The sequence below is a fragment of the Chiloscyllium plagiosum genome, unplaced genomic scaffold (assembly GCF_037043375.1).
Source record: "Chiloscyllium plagiosum isolate Xiang-an unplaced genomic scaffold, Cpla_swu_hap1 HiC_scaffold_13, whole genome shotgun sequence".
NCBI classification, from domain to species: Eukaryota; Metazoa; Chordata; class Chondrichthyes; order Orectolobiformes; family Hemiscylliidae; genus Chiloscyllium; species Chiloscyllium plagiosum.
This window is the reverse complement of record NW_028270151.1, coordinates 30,348,447-30,371,225: the sequence shown is the minus strand read 5'-3', so window position 1 is coordinate 30,371,225 and position 22,779 is coordinate 30,348,447. Positions and strand designations below refer to the sequence as shown.

Here is a 22,779-nt window from a genome sequence, read left to right as displayed (position 1 = left end):
ATAAGGACTAGTTGTGCAGTTGTTCGCTAGGAAGTGGCAGACAATACCTGGAGGTGACAGCGTCACTCACTCTCCACTTTGTTTCAGGGTAAGCTTCTGGGAATTATAATCATTTTGTGAGGGGTTTGGGGGTGTGGAAGGTGGTACTTAACCAGAGAAAAACTATTGTAACAAGCTGATTTGCAACAGGGGTGGGTTTCTAGCCATCCCATTGCTAAAACCTGATAATTGTTTCAGCCCATTTTGAGTTAGGTTGGGTTGTGCCACTGAAGAGACGGGACTCTATTTGTTGGGAATTTTAGATGAAAACACCGCGAGCAAGTGCGTTTGTTTGGGCGAGAAATTTGCAACAATATATTTAAACCATCGACTGAAACATCTTTGTACAATTCATACAAATTGCACCGAGACGTGTGGACCCGAGAACGGGCCGAACTGTCAAACTAAAAAAAGGGAAGAATTTAGGAAAATGATCGGAAAGCGCTAAGAGGTAATGAGCCTAAGTTTGCTGCTTACAATGGTTCAAACACAGTTTTAACATAATTTAAATTAAAGAGTACAAAAAGGCAGTGAAAAGTCAGAGGGAAATGGGTCTGAGTCGGTTACTCTTCGGAGGGTCGGTGTGGATTTGTTGGGCCGAAGGGCCTGTTTCCACACTGTAGGGAATCTAATCTAATCTAATCAAAAGCCTTGCATGCACAGCAAGAACAAAGACTGCAAACTATGTGTATATAGCAGTTTGCAATAAACTGGTCGATCATAATCACTTAGGGGTTCAGGTAGCTTTAATAGGCACCAGCTACCAAGTCGTCTTACTGTACAAGAAATTATCATGGAATCCCTACAGTGTGGAAACAGGCCATTCGGCCCAAGATGTCCACACCGACCCTCGAAAGAGTAACCCACCCAGACCCATTCTCCTACCCTGTTACTCTATGAAATGCGTTGGTTGGTTTGTTTGTTTGTTGGATAGAGTCAAACTCCAATGATTTTGTTCCTGCTTACGCCTCTGTAGAGAGCCGAACTACAATAGTACGTATATGTACATATACAAAGATATTTTTGTGAATAAAGTATATTATTAAAAATAAAAAGGGAAATTAATAAATCATTAAAATCACTACAATTTAGCTGTTTTCGAAAAAAATCCTTTTTATGAAATGATGAATTATTTCCCAGTTATGAATGGAACAAATTAAAATACCAGACTAAACCATTATCAGGCAATATTAATTTGAAATAATAGAGGCAATATAAAAGAAAGTTCTGGAGAAACTCAGCTGGTCTGGCAATTTCTATCGAGAGAGAAACAGAATCGACCTTTCCAGTTCGATGTTAATTTCCAGATCCTCATCTCAGTAGTTTCAGTGTTTTCCACAGCACGTTTTAGAAAGGAAAGTAAAAGCAAAGATTGAAGAAGATTAACAACTGAGTTTAAAAAATAAAGTTGATGCTCCGTTATATGAAAGGTGCATGTTAAGATAATAAATAACGTATGTCAGGATGTGCAATATTTTTAAAATGTGCCTCTGTTTTTACATCCATTACTTGAAAATGCCACCCTCTGGAATTCAGACTCAGAGTAATGAGGTTGATAAATCTGATATAGCTTCTCTTCCTTTCAGATCACCACCAAGACTGTAGTATGCAGAGACTAATATTGATGCTGCTTGTGTTTTCTATCTGCATCACCAAAGGAAGTTTTAAATCATGTCCAAAATTACCAGTGCAAAGAAATTTCACTCTAAGTGAGGTGAGTAGATGCTGTTGATTAGATAGTTATGTGGCATCACCAAACCTGTTATACTAACAATGTTTGAAGCTTTTAGAAATTGTAGAAAACAGTACACATTAAGAGGACTGAATTGCATAGTGATTCAGCACATTGTTCTTTCATTTCTGGGAACTGGACTTCACTCCAGTATAGTATAGTCTGATGAAATCAGTTCTCTGCTGAAGGTAACAACATTCCTGTATAATATAGGAACGCACAAACATACAAATTAGGAGCAGAAGTACATCTTTCAGCCCACTCTGAAATTCAACAAGAGCATGGCTAATCTGATTAGTCCAAATTCCCATTGATCTCTGATAAACTTTCTCCACCTTATCATGAATAAATCTACCTCTGCCTTAGAAATATGCAAGAAAACTGCCTCCTTTGGTTTTTGAGGAAGAGAATGCCAAAGATGCATCAACCTCTTCTCTCTGTCTTAACAAGGCTTATTTTTAATGACCCATTGTTCTAGATTCTTCTGCAGGAACAAATATCTGCTCAGCATCAACCCTGTCCAGATCCCTCAGGAAAATTTGTTACAATTCAGATGATTTTTACTCTTCTAAACTCCAGCAGATACATTTGAGCCTGTCCAACCTTTCCTCAGAAGCGAACACACTCTTTCGAGATTTTAGTCCAGTAAACGTGCTCTGAAAGGCTTCCTTTGTACTTATATCCTTCCTTAAATAAGGAGATTAATACTGTAAATACATTCTATTAGCTTTCCTAATTATTTGCTGTATTTCATACTAAAACTTTGTGTTATCCATGATCAATTGGCTAAGCATGAGCTCTTTATTTTAAAGTTTTGTTGTAAGGCAAATGTTATGTTACATTTCAGGTCTGGTTATGTTACATTTCAATCAAGAAACTTAACTGCACAAAGTGGTTAACTAATATTGTCAAACATGGCATCTTTCATGTTGAGAGTTGTAATATTTACACACAAATAAATATAGATATAATGGAGATTGCATATAGAGCAAGTAATTAGACATATTTATTAGATATTGTTATTGATTTGGAGAAAGAAACTACAAGTTTCTGCCACATCATCCGATGATTATTTTGTAATCTAGAATCCTTGGATAATCTGTTGAAGACAAATTCCACTGTGGCAGATAATGAAATTTTAAATTAATAAAATCTGGAGTTAAGACGATGTAACCATTGCTGCAGGTCGTAAAAACCTATGTGGTTCACTAATGTCCCAGCAGGGAAGGGCCCTTAGCCAGTCTTGTCCATATGTGACTCCCAACCCAAAAAAATGTGATCTCCTCTAAATTGCCCTCTGAAATGGCCTAGAAAAACTAATCAGCTCAAGGTTCATGAATCACTTTAGGAACTTCTCCAACACCCACTTCACTGTGCCTGTCTGAAACACTAGCACCTACCTCAGTGTGCGGAGGATTGGCTCCAATTACCTCCAACTCTGCCAATAGACTGATTTCCATCTCCACAAATGAATGATCACCTTGCTCCCTTTTCCTTTTATTTGAAACAATTCAAAGGTCCAAGTCAGTTATCTTGCCCTCACTGGTGGGGTGCACATGGTCTTGCAGAGTTTAGTAAGTGGCTACAGAATTGGTAGTTGCCATTATTACAACAGGTTTGTTTTGTTTCTGTAAAGAAGGTTTCCTTTTAATCTGAGCAGCATGAACTTTTGACCTAAGAAAGTCCAGACCAATTGCCAATTCCTTTGTAAGGGGTGCATGAAATTTTAACCTCTTAAAAGCCAAAAGGAAACTCAAAGAAATAGTATATTCCATGAACCAACCATCCACCTCATTGTGAGATACACAAAAGAGTATGGAATTAGATTTCAAATTTCAATTAGGAATGAACAACTAATGTTAACCTTGCTAACGATGCTCACATCCCATCTAAGAACTTTTAAAAAATTCCCTTTGTTTCACTTCACATCTCATCTTTATAGGAAGCAATCCATGTTTTCTTTCAAATCATTTTTGATTTTTTTAAAAACAAATTTCATAAGCTGCAAGGCTTACTTTATGAACTTTTGTTTAATGCTTGGAAAGACCTAGTAGTAGCAGCACATTATTCAGAAAACAATTGGCTTTTTGGATGGAAGAAGCATTCAAGATGATCTATTAATGTATTATGTCCTGCACATGAATTTAGAGCTTGATATTGATGACTCAGCTAATTTGAGGGGAAACAAAGCACATTTCAGAGGTGGAAATCTAATTCCATATGCTTTTGTGTTTCTCTCAATGAGATGTTTTTTTTCCAGGGAACTTACTGTTTCTCTGAATTTCCTTTTGGCTTTTAAGGGGTTGAAATTTCATGCAGCCCTTACAAAGGAATTGGCAATTAGTCTGGACTGCCTCAGGCCAAGGGTTCCTGCTGCTCAGATTAAAAGGAAATATTTTTTTACAGAAACATTACAAAACAAATCTGATGTAATAATGACAGCTGTCAACTCAGTGGTCATGTGCCAAATTCTACAAGACCATATGTGCTAGGAAAACGTGAGGACTGCAGATGCTGGAGATCAAAGTCGAAGAGTGCCCACAAGCCTCATTCCTGATAAAGAGCTAATGCCCAAAACACTGACTCTCCTGCTCCTCGGATGCTGCCTGACCAGCTGTGCTTTTCCAAGACCAAATGTGCACCTCACCAGTGAGGGCAAGATATCTGACTTGGATCTTTGAATTGTTGCAAATACAAGGAAAAATGAGCAAAGTGATAATTCATCTTGTGGAGATGCAAATCAGTCCATTGGCAGAATTGGAAGTGACTGGAGCCAATCCTCCTCACACTGAGATAGGTGCTAGTGTTTCAGATAGGTATAGAGAAGTGCGTATTGGAGGAGTACTAAAGTGATTCATGAACCAGCCTGACTCATGCAAATGTAATGTCCTCTCTGCACTGAGTTTATGATCAACAATGGGATTGTGCCCTGAGATATTTTGGATCATTTTTAACATTTAATCTTGAAGCAAGTTATCTCCATGACTTTTGACTATGTACCATTTGTGCCTGCATATGCATACATTTATGTTGGAACTAACTCAAAACTTGGAAGATCGTTGACATCTTTTTATACTTATCACTGATTGTGAACTCCTTTGAAGACCACAAAGTTCCACTTGGACTCTGAATTTAGGTTAATGGTTCAAAACCCTTTGCATCACATATGCCACCAACCATTTTGTCAAAAAAATTGGTCCGTCCATTGTAAAAACCAAACTCACTTTCTCAAAGGAGTGATTTTTATGTTTATATACATGGAAGTGATGTACAGTCGATTACAGTAGTAATCAATAATTAAAACTTAAGGATGTAAAAAATTGCAATGATTTTGCTGAGTTCATTTTATTGTTAAACTGTAAATAACAAAAAGAAGATAATGATTTAGTCTCAGCAAGAAGTTGTGTTAATTTGCAAACATGCCAATTCTCAGGGTAATGTTTGAAATTGTGACATGAAGAGCTGTTTCAAGTTGAGCTGGTTTCCTTCCATTTTATAGTTGCCATGGCAGAGAAGGCTTGCTCACAAAAATATATGAAGAAAATGGTAGTTGTTTCTTAACATGTCTTCATATATGTTCAAATAGATAATATTTTAATTCTGTTTTTAATGCCTTTTTTCCAGAAACTGTGTGTCCCACCTGGATGATCTTCACATCCTATCCCACTCATTGAGAAACATTGATCGAGGCTGACACTTCAGTGCAGTACTCAAAGCCCATTGTCTTGTGACACCTTATGGGTGAATCAAAGCTGTGACTGCCTGTTCAGGCAGACATAAAATATACCATTACACTTTGAAAACCAGAAGTGATTTCTTCCGGTTTTCTAACCAGCATTTATCTCACAAGCAATTATAGAATGATGCATTTCATTGCTGCAGTGAACAAGTTGATTGCTGGGCTTGACAGTGATCATTTTTAAAATATTAACAAACTATGTGAAGTTTGAGATGATCTAAATTTTGAAGACTTCACAGGGAATGAAAGTTGTTTTGATATTATTGTTAAATCTTCATTGATGTTTGCACTCAGGTTCACAAATCTAATGTTCAAATTTTGTATTTCAGTTTATGGGATTATGGTATGAAATTGAAGCTCTTCATCCACATTCCGATAAAGGAAGTTGCATCACACACACATTTGCTAAAACCTCCACCCTTTGGATCTCTGTTAACACTACAGAGAAGCGGTAAGTATTCCAGAAATAGAGGGAAAACTGAGCAATTGGTAAAAATCAAGAGTGCAAAAATGGTAAATCATCTTGCAAGTTGTTGCAATGATAAAAAACAAAAATATTGCCTGAATTGGTCCCAGTCACTCAGTAAGCTTTTGAATATTTTTGGAAATTTTCTGTTTTTATTTCAGATTTTCAGCATTGCAATATTTAATTCCTGCATACTTGTTTCCATGCACCTGTGAATAAATCTACTTTTTTAAAAAAAAGCAGGAGCTCTGAAGAAGCTGTTCCAGTTAATTTGGATTATATTTATCCAGATGCAAAAATCAAGTTTTTTTTGTGCTCAGGTATAAAATATAGCCCATTAATGGATATTGATGGAGTTGCTCAAAGCAATTGTAACTTAGCATCAATAACACAAATAGTTCATATTTATCTAATATTTAAAAAGTATTTTTAAACACCCAAAACATGAGCATATAGAGACAAAAAAATTGAATTAAAAATTGATTCAGATCAGATTTCATGGAGGGGGAGAGAGAGAGAGTTGGAAAGATTTAGGGAGTGAATTCTAGAGCTTGACATTTGGAAAGCTAATGTTACACTTCCATTGGATGATAAAGACAAAATTGTATTCAAAGTTAAATGGAAGCGTAGGATCTGACAATAAAACAGAAACAGATTGGAGGATATTTGTTTTTGACAATGGAATTAATCAACCAAATAGTTTCCCAATGAAATTATTGTCTTCAGAAGTAACTAAGTTATAAAACAGTGCAAAGAAATGTAATGACAAGTAGATTTAATGGTATTTCAGGAGCAAGGCTTTGCAGGTACAAAACTTTGAAGGTGTCAAGACAAGTGGATAAGGCCTTTTTCTTTCTGAAAGTAAGCTCATGGGATGGTAGGCTTTATAAATATGAACCAAGGAAAGAAATTATGCAAAAACTTAACTCACTAGTTTGGCTTTGGTTAAAGTATTGCTTCCAAATCTGAGCACAACACTTTATAGCATGTATGCAAAGGTTTTGAAGTGAAGGAGAGTTACTAGATTGCCACCAGGGTGAGGGATTTCTGTCGTGTGGAGAGACTTGAGGTGAAATTTTTCAGTGAATAATTAACTGAGATAATTTAAAGTTTTAATAGGGAAATTAGGGAGCAACTATTTCACTGATAAAAGAACCAGAGCTAAAATAAGGAAAGTTTTTATGCAGCAAGTGTTTATTATCCATGATGCACTGCCTGAAAGGGTAGTAGAAACATATTCAGTAGTTACTTTAAAAAGACAATTAGATATATGAAAGGAAAAAAAAATGCATGATTATGGGGAACATTGCATTTCAATGATTCAATATGTACAATTATTGATGCAACTATAAAAACAGCTTGCAATTGATGGTGTGGATTGAAAAGTTTTACTATGATCTGTATCAGAGAAATTGTCTCATGGAATATGATTAGAAAAAAAATGATTAATTTAGGCTAATTATTGTGCAATGAGAGTATGAAGTCATCAAGTTGAATAAGAGGAACACTCGTATTATAAAAGTAAATACATTGTCACACCGATTCAAATATTAAAGTATAGCTGACCTTTTAATAATGGCCATTGGGTAAGTTTCAGTGAATTGTTTTCTGCACTTTTATTTACAGGCTCTTGGGGAAGATTGTCGGATTAATTGTTCACTCTTGCATTTTATTTAAGGCACCTTCTTCTTGCCTCATTTCCCAAGAGCATGCCAGAAATCAACTTGACAACTGCTGCTATCTTCAATTTCTATAGTAAACTGTTATTGTCTTGCCTTCCATCACTGAGACTTCAGAATGGTTCATCATAGAATCTCTGTAGTGTGGATGCAGGCCATTTGGTCCATTGAGTCCACACTGACCCTTAGAAGAGCATCCTACCCAGACCCCTCAAAACCCTGTAACCCCACATTTCCCATGGCTAATCCACCTAGCCTACACATCCCTGGACGCTATGGGTGATTTTGCACAGCCAGTCCACCTGACCTGCACATCTTTAGACTGTGGGAGGAAACCCACACAGACACGGGGTGAATGTGCAAACTCCAGCCAGACAGTCACCAGAGAGTGGGACAGAACCTGGTTCCCTGGTGCTGTGAGGCAGGAGTGCTAATCATTGAGCTGCTGTGCTGCCCTTTATTGCACAATTTCCTTTACAGGGCACCACTGCTGAATCACTCCTCCCATGGAACCTTCTGTATTCCAAATGCATTACCAATTTTTTTAGGGTTTATTGACTCCATTGCACTCAAGTTACATAATGGCAAAGGTAGCACTTTGGGGGAAGAAAAAGGTGCAGGAATAAATTCTGATTTTGTTACTTGGCTCCATATGTTATAGATGCTCGAGAAATTGTTTTCCTTCTGAGTATTGCTACAGAGCATTATAACAGTAAATGAACTCTCAACTCATCTCTCACATTAGTGTGTTTACTGAGCCAGTCCTGGTCATAAACTATTTCTGAGATTTCAAATTGTACCATGATATTAGGTCACAAAATGCTAAAGTAAAGATTACTCACACATATTTTTATAATTTGTATTCTCTGCAGGGATGATGAGAAAAGAATACTTTACATAGGAGAGTTATTTGTAGCTCGTCTGAATGAAACAGCTAATCTTAAAATACGGTTTCAACATGGTAAGTACAGAAAGAAACATTAAAACTACTTCCATTGGCCTATAACTCTTGCCAGTTGTTTTATTTTTAAACCCAAAAGATCACAAGAAATAGGAGCTGAATTAGGCTATTTTGCCCACTGAGTCAGCTCCATCATTTGATCATTGCTGATATATTTCTCCTGTCAAGACCCTATAGCTCTTGATCCCCTTACTAATCCAGAATCAATCTATCTGTCCTAAATACACTCAATGACTTGACCTCCACAGCCTGCTGTGGCAGTGAGTTTCATGGATTCACCACTCTCTGGCTGAAGAAATTCCTTCTCATCTCTGTTTTAAAGCATCATTCCTTTACTCTGAGGCTGTATCCTTGTGTCCTAGTCTCTCTTACTAATGCGAAAAATCTTCTCAATGCCAATGCATTATCCTATACGTTTCAATCAGATCCTCCCCACATCCTTCTAAACTCCATCAAATACAGACCCAGAGTTCTCAAGTGCTCCTCATGTGACGAGCCCTTCATCCCCAGGATATTTCTTATAAACCTCTTGTGGACCCCCTACATAGTCAACATGTATTCTTAGATACGGGGCTCAAAGCTACTTACAATATTCCAAATGTAATCTAACCAGAGCCTTATACTGCCTCAGCAGGACATTCCTGCCGTTGTATTGTAGCCCTCTTTAAAGGAATGCCCATATTGCATTTGCCTACCTAACTGCCAATTGAACCTGCATGTTAACCTTCAGATAATCCTGAACTGGGACTCTAAGTCCCTCTGTGCTTCAGATTTCCAAAGCCTTTCTCATTTGAAAAACATAGTTTTTGCCTCAGTTTTTTCCAGCAAACTGCATAACATCATAATTTCCCACATTGTATTCCATCTGCACTTCTTTGACCACTCTCCCAGTCCTTCTGCAGCCTGCCCACTTCCTCAGCATTACCTGTCCATCCACTTTGTGCCATCTGCAAATGTAGCAACAATGTCCTCAGTTCTTTTGCCCAGATCATTAACATGTAACATGAATAGCTGTTGTCCCAAAATGGATCCCTGTGGAACTCTACTTGTCAATGGCTGCATTCCTGAAAAAGACCCCTATTCTCTGCTTCTGCTTGTCAACCAATCCTCTATCCATCCTAGATCACATTGGGTCTTATTTATCAGCCTCTTGAATGGTTCCATGTCAAAGGCCTTCTAGAAATCTAAGTCGATCATGTCCACTGGCTCTTTTTTGTCAAATTCATTCATTGGCTCTTCAAACAATTCAAACAGATTAGTCAGGCATGAACCCCTATTTGATGAAGCTGTGCTGACTCAATTTTATTTTACTGTGCACTTCCCAGTACTCTGCAGTCTCAGAATAGACTCTTAAAATCTTACCAATGACCAAGTGCAGGCTAATCAGCCTATAGTTTCCTGTATTCTGCCTTCCTCCCTTCTTAAACAGTGGTGTTACATTAGCTATTTTCAAGTTACCTGGGACCATCTCTGACTCTAGTGATTCCTTAAAAATCACCACCAATGTCTCCACAACCTCCTCAGCCATCTCCTTGAGAACCCTGTGGTGTAGTCCATTTGGTCAGGTGATTTATCCATGTTCACACTTGCAGCTTCCGCGGTATCTTCTCCTTAGCGATGGCCACTACACTCACCTCTGCCCCCTGATTCTCTTGAAGTTCTGGTTTGCTGCTAGTGTTTTCCACTGTGTAAACTAATGCAAAATATCTATTCAGTTCCTTCACTGTTTCTTTGTACTCCTTTACTATTTCTCCAGCCTTATTTTCTAGCAATCCAATGTCCACCCTTGCCTCTTTTACCTTTTATATATCTAAACAATACTTTTGCAATCTTCTTTTACATTACGACCTATTTTATTACATATTTCACCTTCTCCCCATTATTGCTTTTCTAGTTATTCTTTGTTGGTTTTTAAAGGCTACCCACACCTTTGGTTTCCCACTAAACCTCACCCTCATGGTATGCTTCTTATACTGTCCCTGACTTCCCCTGTCAGCCATCATTGCCTCGTTCTCCCCTTGATGCAGTAGATTCTGCTATAACGTGCATTTCTTCAATGCAAGTTGGCTATAATGCGATTGAAGAATTTAGACCATTATTGTAGAACATGAACTTTCCGGTCCCATTAGTTTAAATGGTGCTGCTATGACGTGATTTTCTTATAACGCGGGATTGCACAGGAACAGAACTATCATGTTGTATCAGCACAGACTGGGTATTTCTTTTTCTTTGGGATGAACGTTTTGCTGTGCCTCCAAAATTATCCCCAGAAGTGCCTGCCATTTCTGCTCTATCGTCTTCCTTGCTAGGCTTTATTTCCAAACAACTATGGCTAGCTCCTCCTTGATCTCTTTGTAGTTACCCTTACTGAATTGTAACACATCTAATTAAATCTGCCTCTCAAACTGCAGGGTGACTGCAGTTATATTATGGTAACTGGCACTTAGGATTCCTTCACCCTCAGCTCCCTAATCAAACTTGGCTCATTAAACATCAATAAACCCAGAATTGCCAATACCCTAGTGCACTCAACCACAAGCTGCTTCAAATTAGGAATGGTTGGTAGACATTCCATGAATTGCTTTTCTTCAAATCCGCTATCGACCTGATTTTCCCCGTCCACCTCTGTACCGAAGTCCCCAGTGATTATTATAAAAGAGGCATATTTACATGCCTTTTTTATCTCCTGAATTAGTTTCTTCTGAACATCCTGAATACTGCTGGGAGACCTGTTATCAACTTTGCAGATGCTCAACTCTCCCCTCACAGATTCTGCATCTTCCGACTCCATATCACTTCTTGCTATTGATTTAATTTCATTTTTTACCAACAAGGCAACCCTGCCCCATCTGCCCAACTGCCTGTACTTTTGATAGGATGTGTATCCTTGGATATTTAGCTTCCAGCCCTGAACCCCTTGGAGCCATGTCTCCGTGACATCCATAACATTATCCCCATCAATTTCCATCTATGCTAGAAACTCATTTATCTTGTTTCATTTTTGTGTATATTTAAGTATACTGCTACAAACTAGAAGACCAGTACAAAGTTTTTAATTTAATTTCCTTCAAAAATTAAATAATTAAAATCAAGATACCAGGCCAAGTGATGGCTTGTACATGTATGATGTAGGAGCTGGTGGACCCCATTGTGGCTCATAGTCCTGTGTTGACTTCCCCCCTTCTCATAGTTGTCCTCTTATCTGCTGTGCCTGGTTAGTGTCTAGAAACAGTCGGGAATCTCTGTCCTATTACATGTTCTTGAGACTTTAACCTCTGCTGAGTGCTCTCCATAATTGTCCCACTGAACCCACGCCCCCAACTATTTAGTTTTAAACACTTTCCAAAGCCCTAGTTATGCAACTCACAAGGACTCTGAACCTAGTATGATTCAGGTAGAGCTCTTCCCATCAGAACCCTTCCCTCCTTCTCCAGTACTGGTGCAAATGTCCCATGAATTCAAACCTGTTTTTCCCCACAACAGTCCTTTAGCTACAAGTTTACCCCTTTAATCTTGATGTCCCTATGTCAATTTGCTCATGGCTCAGGTAGTGATCCAGAGATTTTTTTTTTGGTTCTTCTTTTTAAATTTAGCTACCAGCTGCTCATACTCACTCAATGGAACATCTTTCTTCTTTCTACCAATATCGTTGGTGCTTACGTGAATCAGGACAACCAATCTTTTCCCTCCATTCCAAATTCCTCCGCAGCCCAAAACCTTAGCATCAGGCAGACAGCACAGTCTTCAGGATTCTCAATCTGGGCCATTGAGGACAGTGTCTATTCCCTTGACTATATTATCCCTGATCACAAATATGTTTTTCTTTTTTACTAGCATTGAATGGTTCCCTGTAATATTGTGATATGGTCAGTGCGCTCATCCTCCTTACAGCCCTTACTCCTATCCTCACAGGGAGCAAGAATCTCAAACCTGTTAGACAAGCTCAAGGGCTGAGGCTCCTTCAGACTACCCCCTGGATCCTTCTATCTGCCTTGCTCATAGTCACATCCTCTTGTCTTTGATGTAGTTAATCTAAGGGGTATGACTGCTTCCTGAAACATGATGTCTGAGTAGCTCTCCCCCTTCCTGATGTGTTGCAATGTTCAAAGCTCAGACTCCAGCTCCTTAACTCTGAGCTGGAGTTCCTCAACCAACTAACATTTGCTACAGATGTGGTCACTATGAGCCACAATGGGGTCCATCAGCTCCCATATCATGCATGTACGAGCCATCACTTGGCCTGGTATCTTGATTTTATTATTTAATTTTTGAAGAAAATCAAATTAAAAACTTTGTACTGGTCTTCTAGTTTGTAGCCTGCAACCAATGAACTTACAGTTTACCTGTGATGGGCCCCTAATCCTGGGCCTCAATTTATTCTGTTAAAATAACCTTACAAATTGTGGACCAAAACAAAGCAAGCAAAAAGCATCTCTGCACTGAATTCCAACACTGCCAAATCCCCTGAACTTTATACTCATGCTGTACCTCACTCTCAGGCAAAAGTGCTCACTCTCACACTGGTTAAGCTTCAAGAATGAATTGGCCTTTATTAAGGCCCAATTCAGGCTTCAGATGATTAACTGATAATAATCCCTCTGTTCAATGGAGTAATCATTGGTGCATCCACAATTTGATATTAAATGGACAATCTGGCACCAGAAGTCATTGTTGTCGGTTTCTAAATAATTTCCACATCATAACATCAATGAATAACTTTATCTTTAGAAAACTAATCAAGATAAAATCCAATCTTACATGCTATTTAGTGAATTCTGCCAACAACATTCATATTTGATATCAGTTTTGTGCAAATAGTTTGCTGGATTATTTACAAAATATTCTATCCCTTGATAATTTGTGGAATTGTGTGTCAATTTCTTACCTTGTTCAGAGAGAGTGAGTGTGTAGCATTCCCTTAGCCTGAACTTAGGTGATTTTAGTTTTACATTGGCATTGGTATTGTTACTGTTTAGTTTTGTTCCTTTTTGGCAAACATGGTGTTAATACAATGATTTTTATTTTGTTGATTCAGGTATACACATGGAATTCTTTAGTTTAGAATCAGGTATGTACTGAAATATGCAACACCTTTTTTTTATCAAAGAAGTTTGAATCTTCCAAAATGAAAATCCAACCATCTTCCCTTGGTATTGAATGGCATTACCAATGCTGAATCCATCACTATCAACATGCTGTAGGTTACCATTGACCAGATATTAATTTGAGGAGAAAGTGAGGTCTGCAGATGCTGGAGATCAGAGCTGAAAATGTGTTGCTGGAAAAACGCAGCGGGTCAGGCAGCATCCAGGGAACAGGAGAATTGACATTTCCTAAAGAAGGGCTTATGCCCGAAACGTCGATTCTCCTGTTCCCTGGATGCTGCCTGACCTGCAGCGCTTTTCAAGCAACACAGATATTAATTTGGACCAGTTACAAAAGCAGGTCAGATGCTCAAAATTCAGTACAGAGTAACTCCTGACTCGTTAGAGCCTGTACATCGTTTACAAGGCGCAAGTCAGGAATGTGATAGGATACTCTTTACAAAATGTCAAAGAACTTAACACCATTCAGGACAAAACTTGATTGACACCGCATCTAACTTCTTCAGCATTCACTGTCTCTGGCATTGTTGTATGCCATCAATCCAACAATTGACCAACGGTCCTCAGGCAATATTAGATGGAGGGCCGATAAACAGGTTGCTTTGTCTTGGAAGGTATTGAGATTTAAATGTTGAATCTTGAGTGATGTATTCGACATTAAAACTGTTACCCTCTCACCCCTACTATAGCCTTCATCTCTGCTTCCTTAAGCCCAAGGGATTTATTTATAGCTTTTACAGAAGTAATTACACCATTTCATTCAACATCTCTTATGGTGTTGTGATCTCTGTAAAGCCTGGTAACATTTTAAAAAGAAACTTGAATAATCAGTTAACAATGGAAAAAAATACAAAATAATTTCACTGAATAGTTTTACTGTAACACTCAAGAACAAGAAAATGCATAATAATTAGATATTATATCTAGTAAGCATTTATACTTAAAACCTAAATGCTGAACAGATCATTCCACATTCAACTTTTAAATACAACCAAAAGCTTATTTTTACATGACAGGTTCTTCACTGTTTTATTGATTCTCTGAAATGGAACCAAAGCAACGTATGTTTTCTCCCTGTCCATTAGCCTCTTTTCTGTAGTGTAGCTATGTTTCTCTCTCTGTGTCTTTCTGTCATGGCTCTCTTCCATCTGTCTCTCTTCCCACTGTCGCTATTACAAGAAGTGAGTAATGTAGCCTGAAAGATTCAATAGACATTTATTACACCTCCTTGTACCTACATATGATGAGGCACTGTGGGCCATTAGCAACAGCTATATTGTATTCCAATACAATCTGCATTGTCATGGCCTGGCATATCACCCCCTAACCCCAACCATTAGCATCAAGCCAGGGGATCAATGTAGTTCAGTGAATCGTGATGGAGGACATGACAGGAGCAACAACAGGCACACCTACACATGACAAATCAATTTGGTAAAATGACAAAACAGGACTGACTGTGTGACAAACAGCATAACCAGCAAGTGATGGACAGAATCAAGTGATTATACATTCAATGGGTCAGAGCTAAGCTCCACAGTCCTGCCACAACCAGTCATGAAGGGTGCTGGACAATTAAACAACACATTTGAAAAGGTTCCACAGACATCTCCATCCTAAATAATGGGGGAGCCCAGCACATCAGTGCAAAAGACAAGGTTGAAGCATTCACAGCAATCTCCTATCAGAAGTACTGAATGGATGATCCATCTCAGCCTCCTCCAGTGGTCCCCAGCATTTCACATACCAGTCTTCAGCCAATTGATTCACTCCATGTGATATCAAGAAACGGTTGTAGTCATCACTGCAAAGGCTTTGGGCCCTGACAACATTCGACAATAGTACTAGAGACATGTGCTCCAGAACTTGCTGCTCCCTGAGCTAAGTTGTTTCAATACAGTTACAACACTGGTATCTACCCGACAATGTGGAAAATTGCCCAGATACATCTTTTGCCCAAAGGCCAAGACAAATCCAACCTAGCCAATTACCGACTGATCAGTGTTCTCTCAACCATCAGTAAAACGATGGAGGGTGTCATCAACAATGTTATCAAGCAGCACCTGCTCAGCAACACCTTGCTCACTGATATGCAGTTTGTGTTCCACCAGGACCACTCAGGTCCTGACCTCAATGCAGCCTTGATCCAAACATGAACAAAAGAGCTGATTTAAGAGGGGAAGTCAGAGTAATGGACCTTAACATCAAGGCTGCATTTGACAAAGTGTAGTATCAAGGAGCCTTCGCAAAACTGGAATGAATGAATAGTGGGGAAAAGTCTATCTGACACATAGAAAGATGGTTGCGGTGGTCAGTCATCTCAGCTCCAGGACATCTCAGCAAGAGTTCCTCATGATATGATCCTAGGCTCAAATAGCTTCAGCTGCTTCATCAATGATCTTCCTTCCATCATAAGGTCAAAAGTAGGGATGTTTGCTAATTATTGCATGGTATTCAGCACAGATATTGAAGAAGACTATGTTCAAATAAGAGCTGGACAATATCCAGGCTTGGGCTGACAACTGGCAAGAAACATTTGCGCCAAACATATGACAGGCAATGACCATTTCCAATAGGAGAGAATCTAAACATTCTCCCTTAACATTCAATGGTATTACCATCTATCAACATCATAGGAGTTACCATTGATCAGAATTGAACTGGACTAGCCATATAGGTGGCTACAGGTGCAGGTCAGGGGTGAGTAACTCGCCTCCTGACTCCACAAAGCCTGTCCACCACCAACAAGGAACAGGTAAGGAGTGTGATGGAATACTCCCCACATGCCTGGATTGGTGCAGGTCCAACAACATTCAAGAAGCTTGACAAGGAAGTAAGGCAGGGCAGGTATCAATTGGGGAGCACTTTGGGGCCAGTGATCATAATTCTATTAGTCTTAAAATAGTGAAAAGGACAGACCAGATCTAAAAGTTAAAGTTCTAAATTGGAGGAAGGCTAATTTTGATGGTATTAGGCAAGAACTTTCGAAAGCTAACTGAGGGCAGATGTTCACAGCTAAAGGGTTTGCTGGAAAATGGGAAGCCTTCCAAAATGAGATAACGAGTGTTCAGAGACAGTATATTCCTGTTAGGGTGAAAGAAAAGCTGTTAGGTGTGGGGAATGCTGAATGACTAGAGAAATTGAGGTTTTGGTTAAGAAAAAGAAGGAAGCATATGTCAGGTATAGACAGGATAGATTGAGTGAATCCTGAGAAGAGTATAAAGGCAGTAGGAGTATACTTAAGAGGGCAACAAAAAGGAGACATGAGATAGCTTTGGCAAATAGAGTTAAGGAGAATTCAAAGATTTTTTTTAAATACATTAAGGAAAAAAGAGTAACTAGGGAGAGAATAGGGCCCCTCAAAGATCACCAAGGCAGCCTATGTGTGGAGTTCAGGAAATGGGGGAGATAATAAATGAGTAATTTGCATCAGTGTTTACTGTGGAAAAGGACATGGAAGATATAGAATGTGGGGAAATAGATGTTGACATCTTGAAAAATGTCCATATTACAGAGGAGGAAATGCTGGATGTCTTGAAACGTGCAAAAGTGGAAAATCCCCAGGACCTGATCAGGTATACTCTAAAACTCTGTGGAAAGCTAGGGAAGTGATTGCTGAGCTCCTTGCAGAGGTATTTGTATCATCGATAGTCACAGATGAGGTGCCAGAAGACTGGAGGTTGACCAACGTGGTGCCACTATTTAAGAAAGGTGGTAAGGACAAGCCAGGGAACTATAGACCAGTGAGCCTGACATCAGTGGTAGGCAAGTTGTTGGAGGGAATCCTGAGGGACAGGATTTACATGTATTTGGAAAGGCAAGGGCTGATTAGGGATAGTCGGCATATTTTGTGCGTGGGAAATCATGTCTCACAAACTTGATTGACTTTTTGAAGAAATAAAAAAGAGGTTTGATGAGGGCAGAGTGGTGGATATGATCTATATGGACCTCAGTAAGGTGTTTGACATGGTACCTCATGGTAGACTGGTTTAGCACAGTTAGATCTCATGGAATACAGGTAGAACTAGCCATTTCGATACAGAACTTGCTCAAAGGTTGAAGACAGAGTGGTGGTGGAGGGTTGCTTTTCAGACTGGAGGCCTGTGACCAGTGGAGTGCCACAAGGATCGGTGTTGGATCCACTATTATTCGTCATGGAGTTGGGAGGTCATGTTGCGGCTGTACAGGACATTGGTTAGGCCACTGTTGGAATATTTGCATGCAATTCTGGTCTCCTTCCTATCGGAAAGATGTTGTGAAACTTGAAAGGATTCAGAAGAGATTTACAAGGATGTTGCCAGGGTTGGAGGATTTGAGCGATAGGGAGAGGCTGACCAGGCTTGGGCTGTTTTCCCTGGAGCATTGGAGGCAGAGAGGTGTCCTTATAGAGGTTTACAAAATTATGAGGGGCATGGGTAGAATAAATAGACTCCCTGGGGTGGGGGAGTCCAGAACTAGAGGGCATAGGTTTAGGGTGAGAGGGGAAAGATATAAAAGAGACCTAAGGGGCAACTTTTTCGCACAGAGGGTGGTACGTGTATGGAATGAGATGCCAGAGGAAGTGGTGGAGGCTGGTACAATTGCAACATTTAAGAGGCATTTGGATGGGTATATGAATAGGAAAGGTTTGGAGAGATTTATAAGGATGTTGCCAGGGTTGGAGGATTTGAGCAATAGGAAGAGGCTGAATAGGCTGGGGCTGTTTTCCCTGGAGTGTCAGAGGCTGAGGGTTGACCTTATAGAGATTTATAAAATCACAAGGGTCATGGATACGATGAACAGACGTGGGTGAGTCCAGAACTGGAGGGCATAGGTTTAGGGTGAGAGGGGAAAGATATAAAAGGGACCTAAGGGGTAACCTTTTCATGCAGGGGGTGGTGCATGTATGGAATGAGCTACCAAAGCAAGTGGTGGAGGCTGGTACAATTACAGTGTTAAAAGGCATCTGGATGGGTATATGAATAGGAAGGATTTAGAGGGATATGGGTCAAGAGTGTGGTGCTGGAAAAGCATAGCAGGTCAGGCACATCCAAGGAGTAGGAAGATCGACATTTTGGGCAGAAGCCCTTCATCAGGTATCATGCCTGATGAAGGGCTTATGCCCGAAATGTCGATTTTCCTGCTCCTCAGATGCTGCCTGACTTGCTGTGCTTTTCCAGCACCACACTCTTGATTCTGATCTCCAACATCTGCAGTCCTCACTTTCTCCTTACAGAGATATGGACAAAGTGTTGGCAAATGGGAATAGATTAGGTTGGGATATCTGGTCAGCTTGGATAAGTTGGACCAAAAGGTCTGTTTCCATACTGTACATCTCTATGACACTATGACTATCCAGGACAAAGCAGTCTGCTTAATTGGCATCACCTTCACAAACATTCACTCCTTCTACCCCAGTGTTCAGAAGCAGCAGTGTGTACTGTCTGCAAGATGTCCTGCAAAAATTCACCAAGGCTCCTAAGTCAGTGCCTTACAAACCCACAGCTAGAAGGACAAGATTGCAGACAGTGCCCTAATTTTGTGCCTCATTCATATGTTCTCAAGGGCAACAAAGGATAAATAATCAGTGTTGTCTGGGAAGTGATGTCCACATGCTATGAATGAATAAAAATTTTGCCTTGTTCTACTCCTGGATAAAGCTTCTCCTGAACGTGCATGTTGCACTTCCTTTGTTTGATAAATAGTCTTGCGTCATCCTTCATATAAAACATTGAATCACCTTTAAAAGTGCTGATCACATTGCCCATCGATTCCTCTGTCTCTCTGTCTCACGCTTGCTCGTTCTTTTTCCTATTTTGTCTTCTTAAATATCTCCTGTCTCCCTCTGTCCATCCCATAGTGTTCAGGGATGTATAGGTTAGGTGCATTAGTCAGAGGAATGGGTGTGGGTGGGTTTCTCTTTGGAGGTTCGGTGTGGACTTGTTGGGCTGAAGGGCCTGTTTCCACACAGTATGGATTCTATGAAACAACTATGATCATATTGAATAGGGAATTGGGCTTGAAGTGCTAAGTGGCGTGCTTTTGTTCCTAAATTACATGTCCAACTGTATATTCACAATCAGCATGGTTTTACAAAAAGGATGTAGTGTTTTTTCTGAGGCAGTAATTAGTAAAATAGATAAAGGGTATCAATAGTATACCTGGATTTCCAAAAGCTATTTGATGAGCTACCACACAAAATGTTAATATACAAATTAAAGACTCATGTAGTTGGGGTATGATTTATTAGTGTGTATGGAGGATTCATTCATGGACAGGAAATACAGAGTGCACATAAACTAGGAATTTTCGAGATTGAAGACTGTGACAAATGGAGTGCTGTGGACTTCAGTGCTGGGGCCTCAGCTGCCTACAGTCTGTATAAATTGCTTGGATGACGAGGATGGCAGTAGTTTATCTCCGTTTGTTAATCGGCTGCAAAGAGATACAGTGTAAGTGAATGGATACAAGGTGTCAGATGGAGTACAAAGTATGAGTTTATTCAATTTGTTCTTAAGTTTGGAAAAGTAGAACTTTTAAAAACATTTTTGAAATTTGTAAAAGTATATGTTCAGAGACTTGGCTGGTCCATGAAATTTCAAAAAGTGAGTTTGCTTGCCATTATTTCAAGGGGATTGCAGTCAATTACAGGCTAGGCTAATTTTATTGTCCATCCCTAGTTGCTCTTGAGAAATTGATAGTGAGCTGCCTTCATATTATTTATTCCTAATTGGCCAGAGAGCAGTTACTGGAGAGACATATAGGCCAGACCAAGTAAGGATGGCAAAATTCCTTCAATATGGAATCATCAATGAACCAGTTAGATTTTTACAACAATTGACAATGGTCCAATGGTCACCATTTGACAATTTCTTCTTATTCCAGTTTTTATTTTTGAATTCAAATTTCACTACCACAGTGCTCAGTGGTTAGTACTGCTACCTCACAGCAGCAGGGACTCAAGTTCAATTCCATCCTCATGTGACTGTCTATGTGGAGGTTACACATTCTCCCTGTCCCTGCATGAGTTTCCTCCAGGTGCTCTGGTTTCCTCCCACTGTCCAAAGGTGTGCCAGTTAGGTGGATTGGCCATGCTAAGTTGCCTTGTTGGTGGGTTAGCCATTGGAAATGCAGGGTTACAGGATGGATCTGGGTGTGATGCACTTCAGTGGGTTGATGTGGACTTGATAGGCCAAATAGCCTGTTTCCACAGTATGGGGAGTTGATGATCTGTTATGATGAGATTTGAACCAATGTCCCAAGGAAAATTTACTCTGCATTCCAGGTTACGAGTCCAGTGACTTTACCACTGTGCACTACCTCCCTAAATTAAGTACCCTAAATTAGTTAGAGTGTCCTACCTCCTACTGTTAACTCATTTAGAAGCCAACATGAGTGACTTTAATTTCCTTGCTTGTTTTATCTCCCGGGGAGCCCTGAATTTCGGGAAAGCAACTTGTGTCTTCTATTGTGAAAACAAACATCAAATATTTGTTTCATGCCTCATGAAAATAACTTGTTTCATCACTGATTAATGTTCAATGAACTTTGTTTTTGCAGACAAATTTGAGTTTATCCCATACCAGATTTTAGCCTCTGACTATAAAAGTTATTCGCTGGTCTACTCCTGTACTCAGCATTCTCTATCTCCCACAATCTATGCATGGATATTGTCAAGACATGCACAACTAGACGAAAGTATCATCGAACAACTGAAAAATATTCTGATAAGTCATGAAATCAACATTAATAAAATGGAAACAGTCGATCAAGTGAATTGCCCTTAATAAAGAAGTGGTCATAAACCATACAAATCAACATTTTAAACTGTTATAAAAATGAATTGTTTTAGTTTATGTAATTGCACATCACAACTGAGTTAATGTATCTAGAATGACATATTATATGCTAAGGTTTCTTGTGTGGACTATGAATTGTGCGAATTTATTTTTACTGAAAGTGAAAGTCATAATAAGTATCTCCAAGTTATCATTAGTTGTCAATATTTGTCCCCATTTGAAGTAATGTGACTATCAAAACATCTATACTGTTTTAAAGCTCTGATTCATACATCATGGGAATTTATTGAGCCAAATTACAAGGGGCTTGGCTGAGGTCATGTTATCAACGAGAGAGGCATAAGCTGATGACTGACTTATTTAGTACTGATGTGCATGAAAATAATGAACCTGATGATTTAGACTGTACAACCCATCTCTTCCTTGGTAGTTGTGATTTAACATGTCATTAACATGTCAAAACGTGAATGGGCAACTTCTCACCCTCTCACTCTGCTGTAAACCATGCATTCAACACTGCTTGCTTGTTTTAGAAACTGCCTTATAATGCATTAGGTATATTTTCCAGAGAGTAAAGTTGTATGTCATCGCTATCCATAAATAATATTAATTTTCATGGAAATGAAAATTAAAAAGTCTCCAAGACAGTCAGCAACCATCATAGCAGTCTTACATCTGATAATAAGCTTTAAATGTAAAATGTTGAGTTTTGAAATTAAAGTCATCAATTTTAACCATTCTGTCAAGATTGTTTTAATCTCTTACTGTTCGTTGTGTTGTGGTTATTTTAAAAGTTTATCCAGGCACTGGGGTTTTAACTAAGCACTTAATGCAAGCAGCTCCATTTTTGATGTTCTATTGCAGCTGGTTTAGCAAAGTGCATCATTGTTAAAACTTACATTATTTAATTTTCATGCATGCTACCATTTTGCTTTGTACACTGTAAAAATACAAAAAACTTGCAGTGGTCTTGGCAGTATAAAAATACAAAGTAGTCGTGACTATATTTATCATGTATTTCATTATATTCTTTTGAATGGCTTTATGGATTTTTTTGTGTACTGTTAGCCCTTGCACAGTGGCAAATTTGGAAGTGAGAACCCTTCACAACTGAACACTTTCAAACAGTTTTTAAAAATTCACTGCTTTCATCTTGTGAAGTGATTAGCATTTTAGAATGTGCAATGTTCCTGAACTACAAGAAAGCTAAGTTGGGGTTTACTTTGCAATCAGGATTCATTTTCCAGTATATGGTAAACATTTCTACCTTTACAATAAAT

At 39.1% G+C, this 22,779-nt stretch overlaps 1 protein-coding gene across 2 annotated transcripts; it reads left to right on the top strand.

The window, feature by feature from the left end:
- LOC122556078 (apolipoprotein D-like) lies at positions 1-22,267 on the top strand. 2 transcript variants are annotated; one of them, XM_043702509.2, is made up of 6 exons: positions 1-88; positions 1,626-1,753; positions 5,840-5,961; positions 8,528-8,616; positions 13,652-13,684; positions 21,261-22,267. In XM_043702509.2, the coding sequence occupies exons 2-6, from the start codon at positions 1,646-1,648 to the stop codon at positions 21,485-21,487; spliced, it is 579 nt and encodes a 192-aa protein (XP_043558444.1). In that variant the 5' UTR covers positions 1-88; positions 1,626-1,645; the 3' UTR covers positions 21,488-22,267. The 2 variants fall into 2 exon arrangements, with proteins under 2 accessions (XP_043558444.1, XP_087849363.1); XM_087993237.1 differs by lacking the exon at positions 1-88 and adding an exon at positions 238-490.
- Positions 22,268-22,779: the final 512 nt, after the last annotated feature.